A 12,627-nucleotide genomic window follows, 5' to 3' on the forward strand; every position below is an offset into this window, starting at 1 on the left:
AAGAAGACACGCAAGTTGACGTTCAGGAGTGGTCTGAGGATTGTATTTGACTGATATACCCCTATTACTTTGAGTGTTATTACGTTGCCGTACCCTCGCAACGTCGTTTAGTTTTGGGATAAGCTCTTTTCTTGAATTGCGTGTTTTTGTTGATTATGATGTATTATAGGAGAGAAACGCTTCGCATATGATGATTATGAATGATTATGAATGATATTCTTCCGACTAATGTACTTAGACAAGCTCCATTCACAGACTCAAAGCCCATCTAAGTGTTGGGCCATGATCCACAAGAGAGTAATATCTCTTGACAGTTTGTTGTAATCACTTTTTTTTTAATGAGTTTATTGATTAATTAGATTCCCATAACATATTAAGATTAATTTATGTTACTTAATTCATTTTTATATAGTTATAATTTTTATTATTTACTAAAAAAAATTATATTATTGTTTTACTATTTAAATTTAATTAATTGTTTATTTATTGATTACTATTATTAATTATAAGTAATAAATATGCAATAAATAAATATCAAAAATATTTTTTTTAATGCAAGAAAAATAGATATAACATTGCTTATGTGGATATTGATGTGGGGGAAGGAGAAGCGATAAAATTTAACTTCATATATATATATATATATAAATATTAGATTGCCATAAAGTCTCACAATTAAAATGTGTATAAATGTATCTTTAGTTTTCTAGAGAGATGTTGGGTTATAGCATTCTATGGTTTAGTATTAATCTAATAGCATGCTTACACATCAATTCATTTGAAAATAAAATTATTTTTTAAGTGCATACTTCCACATCATTTATTTTGTAACAGATATGAAAATCAAAAATAATTAATATAATCATTTTTTCCAAGAAATAATTCTCAAAGTCTTAAATATTTTAATCTTATTATAAAGAGATGTTATGGTAACTTTGGTTAAGTAGTTCTCCAAATAGCAAACTAATCACATCATCAATAATAATAGGATTCATCTAAGTAGAGCTTTTATAGTCTAAAGAATATTCTGAAAGCAATGTATATTCAAACACATTATATATATTTCTTGTGTGTAGAGAAAAATCAAGAAACAAAACAAAAAAAATGGACTTATTTGTAATGGTAGTAGGAGCATCAGGGATTGGCGACGGGGGTGAGAAGGAATACAACTACAAGGTGAGAGCTTGGACAAACGAAGAATATTCATGCCAAACAAAGATTGTGACAACTAACGCAGATCCTGAGTTCCGTGAGGTTCTGCATCTTCCTCAACACAGGGCTGCAGCGTTTCTCAATTTGGAGCTGTTCAGCGTAAATTCAACTGACACAGACAGGTTTTTCATTGGGAGAGCAAACACAGCATTGCCCATGGAGACAAATACTAATGTCTACCGTAAGGTAAAACTTGAGAATTTAGATACCAGTGGAAATATCGTTACTGTTGGTTATCTCGAAGTATACCTTGGCCTCGAGACTGGTAAATAAAATGAGTTGCTCAATATATACTATTTTAATAATTTTAATATAATATAATTATTTATTTAAAGATTAAATCAGAAAAAAAAATCAACTATTAGCTATCTGACATCTGTCTATTGATTATGTTTCTTTACCTCTCTCCTTATTTTTCTCACCTTCTCTCTTCTTTTATTACATTATTTATTTGTTTTTAACGAAAAAAACAACTGTGTGAAAGTAACTGGTGTAGATGGTATTAAGGCAATTTGTTGACCAATCAAATAATAATGTTTCTACCCTAATGTCCGCATAAATTATTAATTAAAAAAAAGTGATCAAATATATGAGTTACATAGTAAGTGCTTTTGTGATTCTTTTGGTGTTCATAGTTTAAAACTTGGTGTAGCTATTATTCCATGTTTGATCAATGCAGCAGTTCGTGTTAACACTTATCAAATCCGAAACTTTGTAAACGCAAGAGTGTAATGTAACGAACGTAAACATTTTTTAGGGGTCAACTTACAAAGTTACAATAATATTACAATCGTTAAGTTTTTAAAGAAGAAGAGAAAAAAAAAAAACAGAGACAAACCGTTAACGTTATTATTCGATAAACTCCGTTAATAATTTTTAGTCACGTATCGCATAAACTCGCCGTCAGATTCAATCCCAGCCATGGTCTCCGGCGATAAAACAACCTCTAAATCAACAGTCCCGTTTCCTCCCCTCCCGGGAAAAGCCGAAATCTTCCCGTCGAACTTATTCGACCGTCCGCTTCTAACTGCCACGGGTCTTCCCCACCCGAAATCGTTGTCGTACATCGGAAACCTCGGCGAGCTCCCCATCGTAACCGAAGCTCCGTCGGCATTCCCAAGAGGAAAACACCTGGGATTCGCTTCCCAATCCGCCACAACGCTTCTTATCCTCCCGTCTTGATGAGCCGCCACGCTCTGGTTTAGCTGATCTGCGCACCATCTAAGATCGCGTGACAAAACCTCTCCCGCCGTCGCGAACGTCGGAACGCTCTGAATCGCGTTTCCGAAATACTCCGGATTCAGCTTAGGACTCAAACGGTGGCGACAGTTCACAGCCATCCGAAACGTAGTCGTTTTAGAACTCGGATGCTTCCTCGCGCGAGTGATCGCACGCCACAGCAACGCGCACAGAGACTGAAACGACGAGATCTCGACGGTTTTAGAAACGGCGTCGTTTCTACCGAACAAACTCTCTAACATTTCCGTTAATTTACCGTTTTCTTTTCCGTTAAGTTTATCGTTGCTCTGCTTCCCTAACAACTCGACGCCGTCTATTTCGCCGTTATCAATCGTCAACCACTTCTTCTTGTTCACCACAGCTTTAAGCTCCTGAATCGATTCTTTGCTGAAACTAAAAATACGCTCGCGTAACGGTGCGTTCTCGTCGAACGTCACCTTAGGACCACCGTGAGGGACTTTGAGAACAGCCGGTGAGATTAGCACAGACTCCCGCGTAAAATCAGGCTGACGTGTCACATTCTCGACACCTCTAGACATCTCCGCGAAGGTATTGATGAAGTTCCAGAGAGAGGTTCCGTCGGTGACGGCGTGGTTAACGGAGCATCCGATGAAAACGCCGTCGATGAGCTCCGTCACCTGAACGGCGAGGATGGGTCTGTTATGTCCCTCGTAGCTGACGGCTCTGTCGTAGGTGAAAAACTCTTTGACCACGTCAGGAACGTCGATTCCGGCGAGAACGTCGCTGACTTTGACTGATTTAGCTTCGGCGGAGACGAAATCGGCGCCGGCGTCATTGCAGGTGAGGAAAACGTGGCCGGAGGAGGAGGTGGAGAGACGTCCGGCGAGAGGAGGGAAGTGGGAGAGAGAGAGGGAGAGGGAGTGTTTGAGGTGAGCGAGAAGCGCGTGCGGAGGAAGGTGGGGGCGCGTGAAGAGACAACCTTTTTGGATGTAGTGGCAAGAGAGCATAGGGAGATCGGAGACGGAGAGCTTCAGGTCAACGAGCGTTGACTTTTGATCAGGGAAGACTCTGCTTTTTGAGATTATCGTTACAGAGTTCTCTAAACAAGGCATTTTTTTTTTTTTTTGGTTTTGTTTTGGATTTGATTTGGTTGCCTCTCTGTTTTTGGTAAGCTTAGCTTAGAAGTCTCTCACAGTTTTGTGTGTGTGTGATGGATGAGAGTGTGAGATTGAGAGATGAGGTATTTATAGTGTGAGGATGAGAGAAGAGAAGAGGTTCATGAATCAGATGATGATGATATGGCATTTGTCTTTATTTATCTTTTTGATTATTATTATTGCCTATTTAAAATAGAGAGATTGCTCAACTTGTACTTTGGAAAAGTGTTTCCTTATTTGTGAAATTTTATGTCTAGTATAATTTGATCTTTTGTTTTTGTTTGTTTAGATTGGGTGTTGTGTTTTGACCAAAAAAAAAAAAAAAAAAAANGGGTGTTGTGTAACACATGAAACAAATACTAGCAGTTAAAGGGTGGATTAGAGTACACACTTTGTAAAAAGGAAAATTTTGAATGGTAAAGAGATAAGATGATGGACCATCATTCAATTTTGGTTATAGGTACTCTGTATTCTTCAATTTATAATGATCAATACTAGATTTTAAGCTATAATTTTCATAAAAAATAATAATGATAATTCAGTTAAATCATATTTATTTATGTTATTTCATTCCATAAGAAAATGTTGTTTGGATTTATTAATTAATAATTTCTTAAGATTATATATAAAAGAGGATATATCATTATGTTAAAAATCCACTAAATTTTAATGATATGTATGAATTTATTCTCTATTTGTCATGAATACAGATATTTATACTAGATCTGAAATTTCTTACTTTAATATTACTGTGAAAAATAAATAAATAAAACTCTAAAAGTATATATATGAAACAGCAAGAATAATATCTCTATAACCAATATTGAGAGTTTCAAATGTTTCTGACGTGCGTTTCTGTTTTTAAGACTCTTTGATGTGAGTTGAATGTCTCTGCACCAATGAACGCGAATATTTTTATATATCATCTGCAAAATAATTACAAACCAGAAAAAGGTTATGTTTTTTTTTAAAGAAGTGAGAAAGAACAAACAAAAACTCTGTACTCGTAACATATAATATTGAAAACATAATCAAACAATCAAAATCATAATATTGTTGGAAAATAGGAAAAAAAATAAAATATTAAGCTGATCTCTGCATTATATTGTCTGCAGAAAGTATATTACATTATTACTCCATTTAACACTGTCTTATTCTCTGGCTTCGTTGCCAACATTTTACAACTATATTGTTTTTGTTTCATGAACATGCTTTAAAAATGGCGGTAAAAAGGTTAAAACACTAGTTTCAAGAGAGATATCCATAAATCTAAATAATCCAATGGACAAAAGGATTTGTATAAGTGACAAGATACGTATTTTGGAAATTTAATCTATAGACTATATATAGTCATAGCGAGTTGTTATTATTGTTCGGTTAATGTATTGCTTCATATCAAAGAGAATATCTGGAGAAAGAAGTTTTCGTTGAGGTTCACAAATTATTCATGTGAAATCCCCAAGTTTATTTCAGACCCTCGAGACTAGTGAATCCACGTGGCTTGCACACACACGGTTCCGTTTCTTACATGGCATACATGCACTCATGCACAAGTCAGTATGCATGGTCGGATCAACATGTAGCGGACGACTCATCTATTTGGACTTAACTGCGTCCCTGACGATTGTTAAAGACAACGATATATAACGTGTTCTACATTATAAAAACGTTACGTTCGTGGCCGGTTACTAAAATTCGGCATGTGGTGAGAATTAAAACTTTTGTACGAAAGGAAAAAGAAAAAACAATAAAGCAGCAATTTAATGTATGTTTTGTTTCGATTAATTGTACGTACGTCGTTGTTGCCCTTCAAAGGAAGTTGCGTTTTTAAAAGCTTGAATTCGAAGTTTTGTTTGGAAGTGGCTTCAGTAATATACATATATTGAAAATATATGGGTTTGATCTATATATATATATATATGATTCTTATTTCTTCGGTTAAGCAAAAAGAAATATTTATTGATAATTAAACAATTATGATAAGATATATATGATATACGTAGCGACAATTGATATTCATATCACTATCTAACAAAATCTGGTTTGGTGTATTTGAGGTAAGAGTAAGATAGAAATTGCATGAATCTTTGACCGTATGAGAACTAAGATTCTCAAATCCAAAAGATTTTATCTGTATAAGATTAAACAGACTTCTAAAAACTATATCCGTCCTTCGGATTCCGAGAGATTTGCATGGGGTATGTGACCAAAAGAAGACTTGTAATGCACTTCTTATAGCATTTGTCTTATATGATTTGATACAAACAATAATAATAATATAAAATAAAGATTAAACACCATTTAATGAGAAAAATGAGATAATTAGCAAGTGTGTTTAAATTAAAACACTTTAAATCACTCTCTGTTAATGGGTTGTCATTCCTAAAATCCCGATAAAAGTCGGCGTGAAGAATCTCATATTCAACTGATACAGTCTAGTACCAATTGCTCTGGCCACTGTCACAACACTTCAAATGTCTTTATTTTATTATCTAAACTAATGTGTAATTTCTAATCATAGCTTATGTTTGAGCTAACTTTGACATAAAGTGTCGGTTTCGGCAATTATTACACGAAGATTCTCGTTAACCGTCATTTTCGGTTTTGTCGGCGTCCTGTGGTTTTTTATATTATTAACATAAACTGCTACTTGAAGTGAGATCTGGTACGATGCAGAAAAAAAGAAGCTGAAGCATTACGCTTCTCTGTAACCGTTGGATTGGAACTCGGCCGTTTACTCAATTTCATCGGACGGATACTTACGCTACTTGAGTTTAGTTGAGTTTGGGATTGTCACATGATAAAACATTACTAGTAAGTACATAACTGTTTTGACTCTTGAACGTTCTTGACGATTATTTGACGCCCCATTTTATTTCTTTATTTATAATATTTATGGACATCCCATATTAGATATATCTTTCTTGATATCATTTTGAGATATATACCTCAAATACTTTTTCCTCTATTTTGATAAATATTTTTTTTTTTGGTAAAAAGTTAAATTTTATACCAATTTTCAAGTCTATGTACAAAAACATAATAAAAAACAACAGCTACAGCTAAAAAGAGAAATTAATACAACCAAAGTAGGTAGCCAAAAGAGAGGAGGAGGAGTCGGTTGCCCCTGGAAGAGAAAGGAGGCGATCTCTGATGGTACGATCCACCGTAGCTTGAAGCACCGTTGCAGGAGTCAAGACATCAGTAAAGACTCTGGCATTGCGCTCACGCCAAATTAGGTAGCAAGTTACTTGCAGAGCTAGCTTGACGATGGTTGCAGCTTTCGACTGGGGTGGTTGCCGCGTTTGGAGAATCCAGGTAGAGATTTCGTTAAAACCCAAAGGTGGAGATGCGAAGATTCGAGAAGCAAAAGCTTCCCAAATCTGTGCAGAGTAGCTACAAGCGAAGAAGAGATGATCATGTCTCTCAATCCCAGTAGAACATAGCACACATGATGGTGAGACATTCATACCCCAGTTCTGCAGTCTGTCTTTAGTGGGGAGGCGTTCCTTGTAGACTAGCCACAGGATAAAGGAGTATCTCGGTACTGCTTCCTTAAACCAAACTGTTTTGCACCAAGGTACCGTGGCAGAGTGAGTTCTCAGTTGCTCCCAAGTTTCTTTGGAAGAGAAAGCCTGTCCAAAAACACCTGAAGCCTTTCTCCAGAGATAGCGGTCGGGGCCTTTGTCATCGTTTGGTGGAGAGATTGCGGTGAGGGTAGCCATGAATTGCTGCTGGGTTTCTGATCTGGCTGCAGGCATCCACCATTCTCCATTACGTCTATAACTGAAGCATTTCTCTTTAATCTCAGGTGTCGTTGGCCATTTCCTTCAATGTAGTCGACTAGGGGACCCAAATCACACCAGTGATCATACCAAAAAGAAGCAGTTCTGCCATTTCCAACCTCGCAGCACATGAAATCCTTTAGGAGAGGTTTTAGTTGTATCATGCATCTCACAGTTCTCGAAAGTCTTGGAGTGTCATTCATAATCCAAAAACTCTTCCTGTGAAACATATTTCCTTTCAACGAGGCAACCCAGAGAGATCCTGAATTAGCAAAAAAATTCCAAATCAACTTCAACCGGAATACAACCTGAAAATCCTGGAGATGTCGAATACCAACACCCCCTTCCGCCTTCGACTTACAAACATCCTTCCAGGCAACTCTAGCACCTTGTGCAGAGTCCGTTTTGTTCTTCCAGAGAAATGCAGCGCACATGGAATCAACCTTCTCGTAAAATCTTTTTGGCAAGTTGAACACTGAGCTCCAGAAGTTAACCATCCCATAAACTACTGAGGAAATCAATCTGATCTTTCCTGCGAAGGATAAGGACTTAGCAGTCCAATTATGAAGCTTCGCACTGATTCTCTCTAAGAAAGGCTGCAGCGTTGCATAGGATATCTTTGCGGGATTAAGAGGCAGTCCTAGGTATCTGGTTGGAAAGGATCCAACTCGTATTCCGGTGAGAGCACTTAGAACATCAACCTCTACCTCCGCATAACCCCCAAAGAATATTTCCAGACTTTGCTGGGTTCATATCCAGTCCGCTTATCCTCTTAAACTGGCGCATAACTTCTCCAACACTAGTTAACGAAAGTCTCGCTCCATCAGTAAACACCAACAGATCATCCACAAAGAGTAGATAGGTCACCTGAGGAGAGGAACAATGGGGATGAATCCGGATCCCACCATTCGAAACTGCCCCTTCAAGAAGATCTTTCGTCTATAGTGATAATTTTGGTTACGACTTGAGACTCTGTAATAATATACGAATTCAAAAAAAAGGCATAGGACTACATTAACAAAAATGATTAGGTGTTATCCTTTTATCAATAGGCCTTATATGTATGTTAGTATCCAATATCTTTTTGTTATCATCACTCGTCCTTGAAACACTTAAAATAATTTCCGGAATTATGAATCTAAACATCATTTAGTTGGTTATCAAAAGTATGATTATAAAAACAATACATTAATTTTTGTTAGATCAATACTTTTATCGCTAGATTATTTCGAAGCTTTGAGCTCAACCACGTGTAAGACAGGCTGACAACCGAAACTTGTACGAATGTATTTTGTATTGAATATCAATAATCAAACTAAGATATGCTCTACGAAAACGTGTGGCATCAAGTAAAAAATAAAATTGTAAATAGATGATAATGATATAAACTGATTGATTAAATTATAAATAACAAGTGGATTCACGCGACCCATTTTGACAGTTTAGAACCAGCCAGCATGAGCATGAGAACCTTCGATCCATAATATTCTGACGGTTTTAATTATTTTATAAAAGTTTATTTTTATTATTATTTGTAGTGAACGAAAAAATATTCCGCATCAAATGTCCATTTTTTAAAAATTCCATAATAGTTTCTTGTATGCGATAAAATATTATTATCAATCCATGCATATGCAGTTTGCGGCCAGTTTTACTTTAGATATTTATGTCACTTTATACGCTGGTCTATATAAATTATTTTAAGTTTAGGTTTCAAAGTCAAGATAGTAAGCTTGAGGCTTGGTATGATGGATACTCGGGGGATATTTTGGGATATTTGGATGAGTCGAAGACAATGGCCGATTCAAAAGATAAGGTTGCGTTAGATACTTAGATCGAGCTTTAAGGATTTGAAATTCATATTGTTGATCATAATCTAGGAGTTTATATAATTAGTGAATCGCTATAATATTTTTGGTACTTTATTAAAAAAGAAAGATAATATGGTTGTGGTGCGTGAGAGTATGAATAACATGGAATAAAAAAAAATTAAAAACGAAACGTAGGAGGATTTTGTTTTGTTTTACTCTACAATTAGTAGTTTCGCAACTAGAAAATTTGAAGATAGTTTTGGAAATGATCGAAAGGGATGAAAAAGCTCATCCCAAAACTATGGCTATTGTGTGGTTTGTGCAGTCCATTTTGACAATTTTTGTTTGGTACATAATAATAAAACAGAAAAGGCACACTTGGCTATCTACCTATTTCGAAGGACGCCGCTTTCTAACTACAATTTTATTTTATTAAGCTATATCATTTTTATATGATTTTCTTTTGAGAAAAACTTTTGTTATTTTATTATTTAAAAGTCCTTTCTAATTGTTGGCAAAAAATATGCTGTCCTTTCCAATCAGAGAAGTTATTCTTCTTCATCATCTTATTTTTTCTGATCACATCAAAATCCATTGAATGATTCTAGTTTTCATATTTGTTCACGTCAGTCTTTTAAAAAGTTGTGAACAAATTGTATTCAGTTCTCATATCTAAAAAGTATTACATATAAACACGTACGAAAGCAAGAAATGATGTTTTGTTCTAATGCTCTGAAAAAAAGAAAAAGAAAAGGGAAGATAATAAAAGAGACTTTCTCGATATGTCTCGTCGTCCACTACTGTCCGGTGTTGTACTCTTGTAATGGACCAGATCGTGTTTTACTTCAGACAGGATGCCATACTCTTTCTTTTTTAAGTTCTAAAAGTTTTCTTAATATAATAATTTCAGATTCTTATACAAAACAACAAATACTGTTAGTGCATAATGAATGAAACAAAAGAATCAATGCGTTAATAATAAAATATTTGTTGCCAACAATTAGAAAAAAAAAATTTAATTAATTATACAATAAAATTTGCATTTTAGTATTTTGATAGCAAATGTAATGTTATTTTTCTTCATAATTTCTAATAGTCAGAAACGATGCAGCATTGTGTATACATAAATTGTTTTTTATGATTAAAAATAAATAAATAATAATGTATACATTTTGATGGATTTGTGCTACAAACGTAAAAACACGCATATAAGTCTTTACCTTAACATTGTTAATTGTAGTTTTTTAAAAGAAGTCTTCAGTGGATAAGATAAGTTTCAGTCCACCAAATCAACTGTGGCTTATATATTGACATCTAGCTGTATATTTCGAATTTAACATCAGTAATCAAGGAAATTAGAAAGTCATGATGCTTTATTTGCATAGAGACCATATACAAGTTGTAGACAATTTTTTTAACATGACAGTATTGGCCTATATTTAATTTTAAAACTCGCATTCTATGCGTGCACCCACCCACGCACAATCGGATGTGGGGATGACCCTTTCAAATGGCACAATTTTGTGCGGCCTTGATTTATCTCACGCATGACTAACATCATATAATTCCCATATTAAAAACAGGAATTTCGTATTCTCGTATAATTTATACATTATCACAAACATAAGTCAAACCTTTGACAAGACGCTCGTTGGTGCATATACTATTTGGTATAATTATTATAAGTAGCATATAAGGTTGGTTCATGTACCGTAAACTAAATGCATGTAACATACTTTGAACCAAGGCAGTGTTCGTCATATTCATTTTATTCTTCCTTGTCCATCAAATTATATCAGCTTAAATAAAAATTATCCCTTTCTTTTGATTTCTTTTCCCAAATTCCGTTTTTCGAGCTATGTTCATTCATCAGCTTAATAATTTCTTTCCAAATGTTGTCGTGTAATTAATATGGAACATAGCTCTATACAAATCATTTGATATGGGACAATTGATCATTGATATATCCCCATTCCTACATGCCAAAATGAAGTAATTAATATTGGAAATCACATTTCGTAAAGATTGATTATGCATGATAATTTTTGGATTACAATATTTTTGACATAATTTTCTATCATGGATTAATGAAGTTATCTACACATTCTTTTTATTTTCGTTAGTTAAAAGGAATTTAATGAAGTTATTATTTTCCCGAATGGATTTCATGTCAATAGTCAAACTCATTGAATCTTCAACTTTCAGCAGGAGTTGTGAAAAGCTTTGATTTATGCATAAGTAATTAGAAACGCAAAAATACAATAAATTTATGTGGTTCATCAACGGTGTTAGTTAAGTCCACATGCAAAAAATGGTTTATTAATAGCTACAAATAGATAAATTAAACTGAAAACAACGGTCCATAATGAATGATCTCAGCGAGACTTCCGTTTTATCGCGAGCAACGGATGGGGTACTGATAGTATATGATTAAGGTATATATTTACATGATTGTTTCACTATGAATTATGTAATATAGTGTAGGCGGGTGTTTAACTGCCATGCACTCTGCATCTTTTAAAAGATCAAAATCAGTATTGTTGGATAATTAAGCCACAATAATTTTCTACCGTGAAACCCATTATGTCATGTAAATGCATCGAACCCAAAACTAATTTGGTGACAAAAGAGATAATCCAACCCTCTCTACTCCTCTAGCCTCTAGGCTCTCTAGTAACTAGCATGTATAATTTGTTATGTAAAATATAGTATTGAATAAAAAGCAAATATATTCAGGACAGCTGACATTATTTTACATATAAAAATACTTTTTTAATTAATGCCCATGATTAAAATAAGTATAACCACCACTACTACTACTATACGAGGGATATCAATTTTTTTTTTAAAAGTAATGTCAGCTGAGTCATATATAAACAACTGATCATTAAATAAATAAAAGCTACACCTAGGATAAAATAATGATATGTTTTCAATAACTTGATTTAATATTCTATTTATTTTGTATTATAGTAATAGACACTATAGTCTATATACATACAAAGTCCCGATTAGACTTTTACGTATGTACGTCTCTCCGCATTACTTGTCGTTTGTTTTGTCTTCTGTACCTGCACGAAACAATATGGAGACATCTGATAATCTAGCTTGTATTTAACTACTTGTAAATTATAGCTAATCTACGTACGTAGCTTGAAAATAACTTGTCCTAGTCGTTAGGTTTAATATAAAACGGGACCATGCCACTATATAAATAGAGAAGATGTGATAATATATCACGGGACCATCCATGAATGGGTGGTTCTTTTGGTTACACATGTTATCAAAGAGCATTTTTAGAATTATTTTGGTCTGTAAATATGATGTCGATCGTATTGAAAAGTCGAACCGATCCTTGAGTCATAAATATCTAGTTGCAAATTGATAATATCATGAGATCATTGCACTTTATCGTAAATCAGGTTCTAATCAATTCCCATCGGGGCATCGATGTGACCTACT

The 12,627-nt window shown here is 34.5% G+C and overlaps 2 protein-coding genes across 2 annotated transcripts; one reads left to right on the forward strand and one right to left on the reverse strand.

Moving 5' to 3' along the window:
* On the forward strand, positions 1,105-1,485 carry LOC104784301. Its single transcript, XM_010509347.1, has one exon. The coding sequence runs from the start codon at positions 1,105-1,107 to the stop codon at positions 1,483-1,485; it is 381 nt and encodes a 126-aa protein (XP_010507649.1).
* Positions 1,942-3,644, reverse strand: LOC104782459 (uncharacterized acetyltransferase At3g50280-like). Its single transcript, XM_010507397.2, has one exon. The coding sequence runs from the start codon at positions 3,522-3,524 to the stop codon at positions 2,079-2,081; it is 1,446 nt and encodes a 481-aa protein (XP_010505699.1). The 5' UTR covers positions 3,525-3,644; the 3' UTR covers positions 1,942-2,078.

The sequence above is a fragment of the Camelina sativa genome, chromosome 4 (genome assembly GCF_000633955.1).
Source record: "Camelina sativa cultivar DH55 chromosome 4, Cs, whole genome shotgun sequence".
NCBI classification, from domain to species: Eukaryota; Viridiplantae; Streptophyta; class Magnoliopsida; order Brassicales; family Brassicaceae; genus Camelina; species Camelina sativa.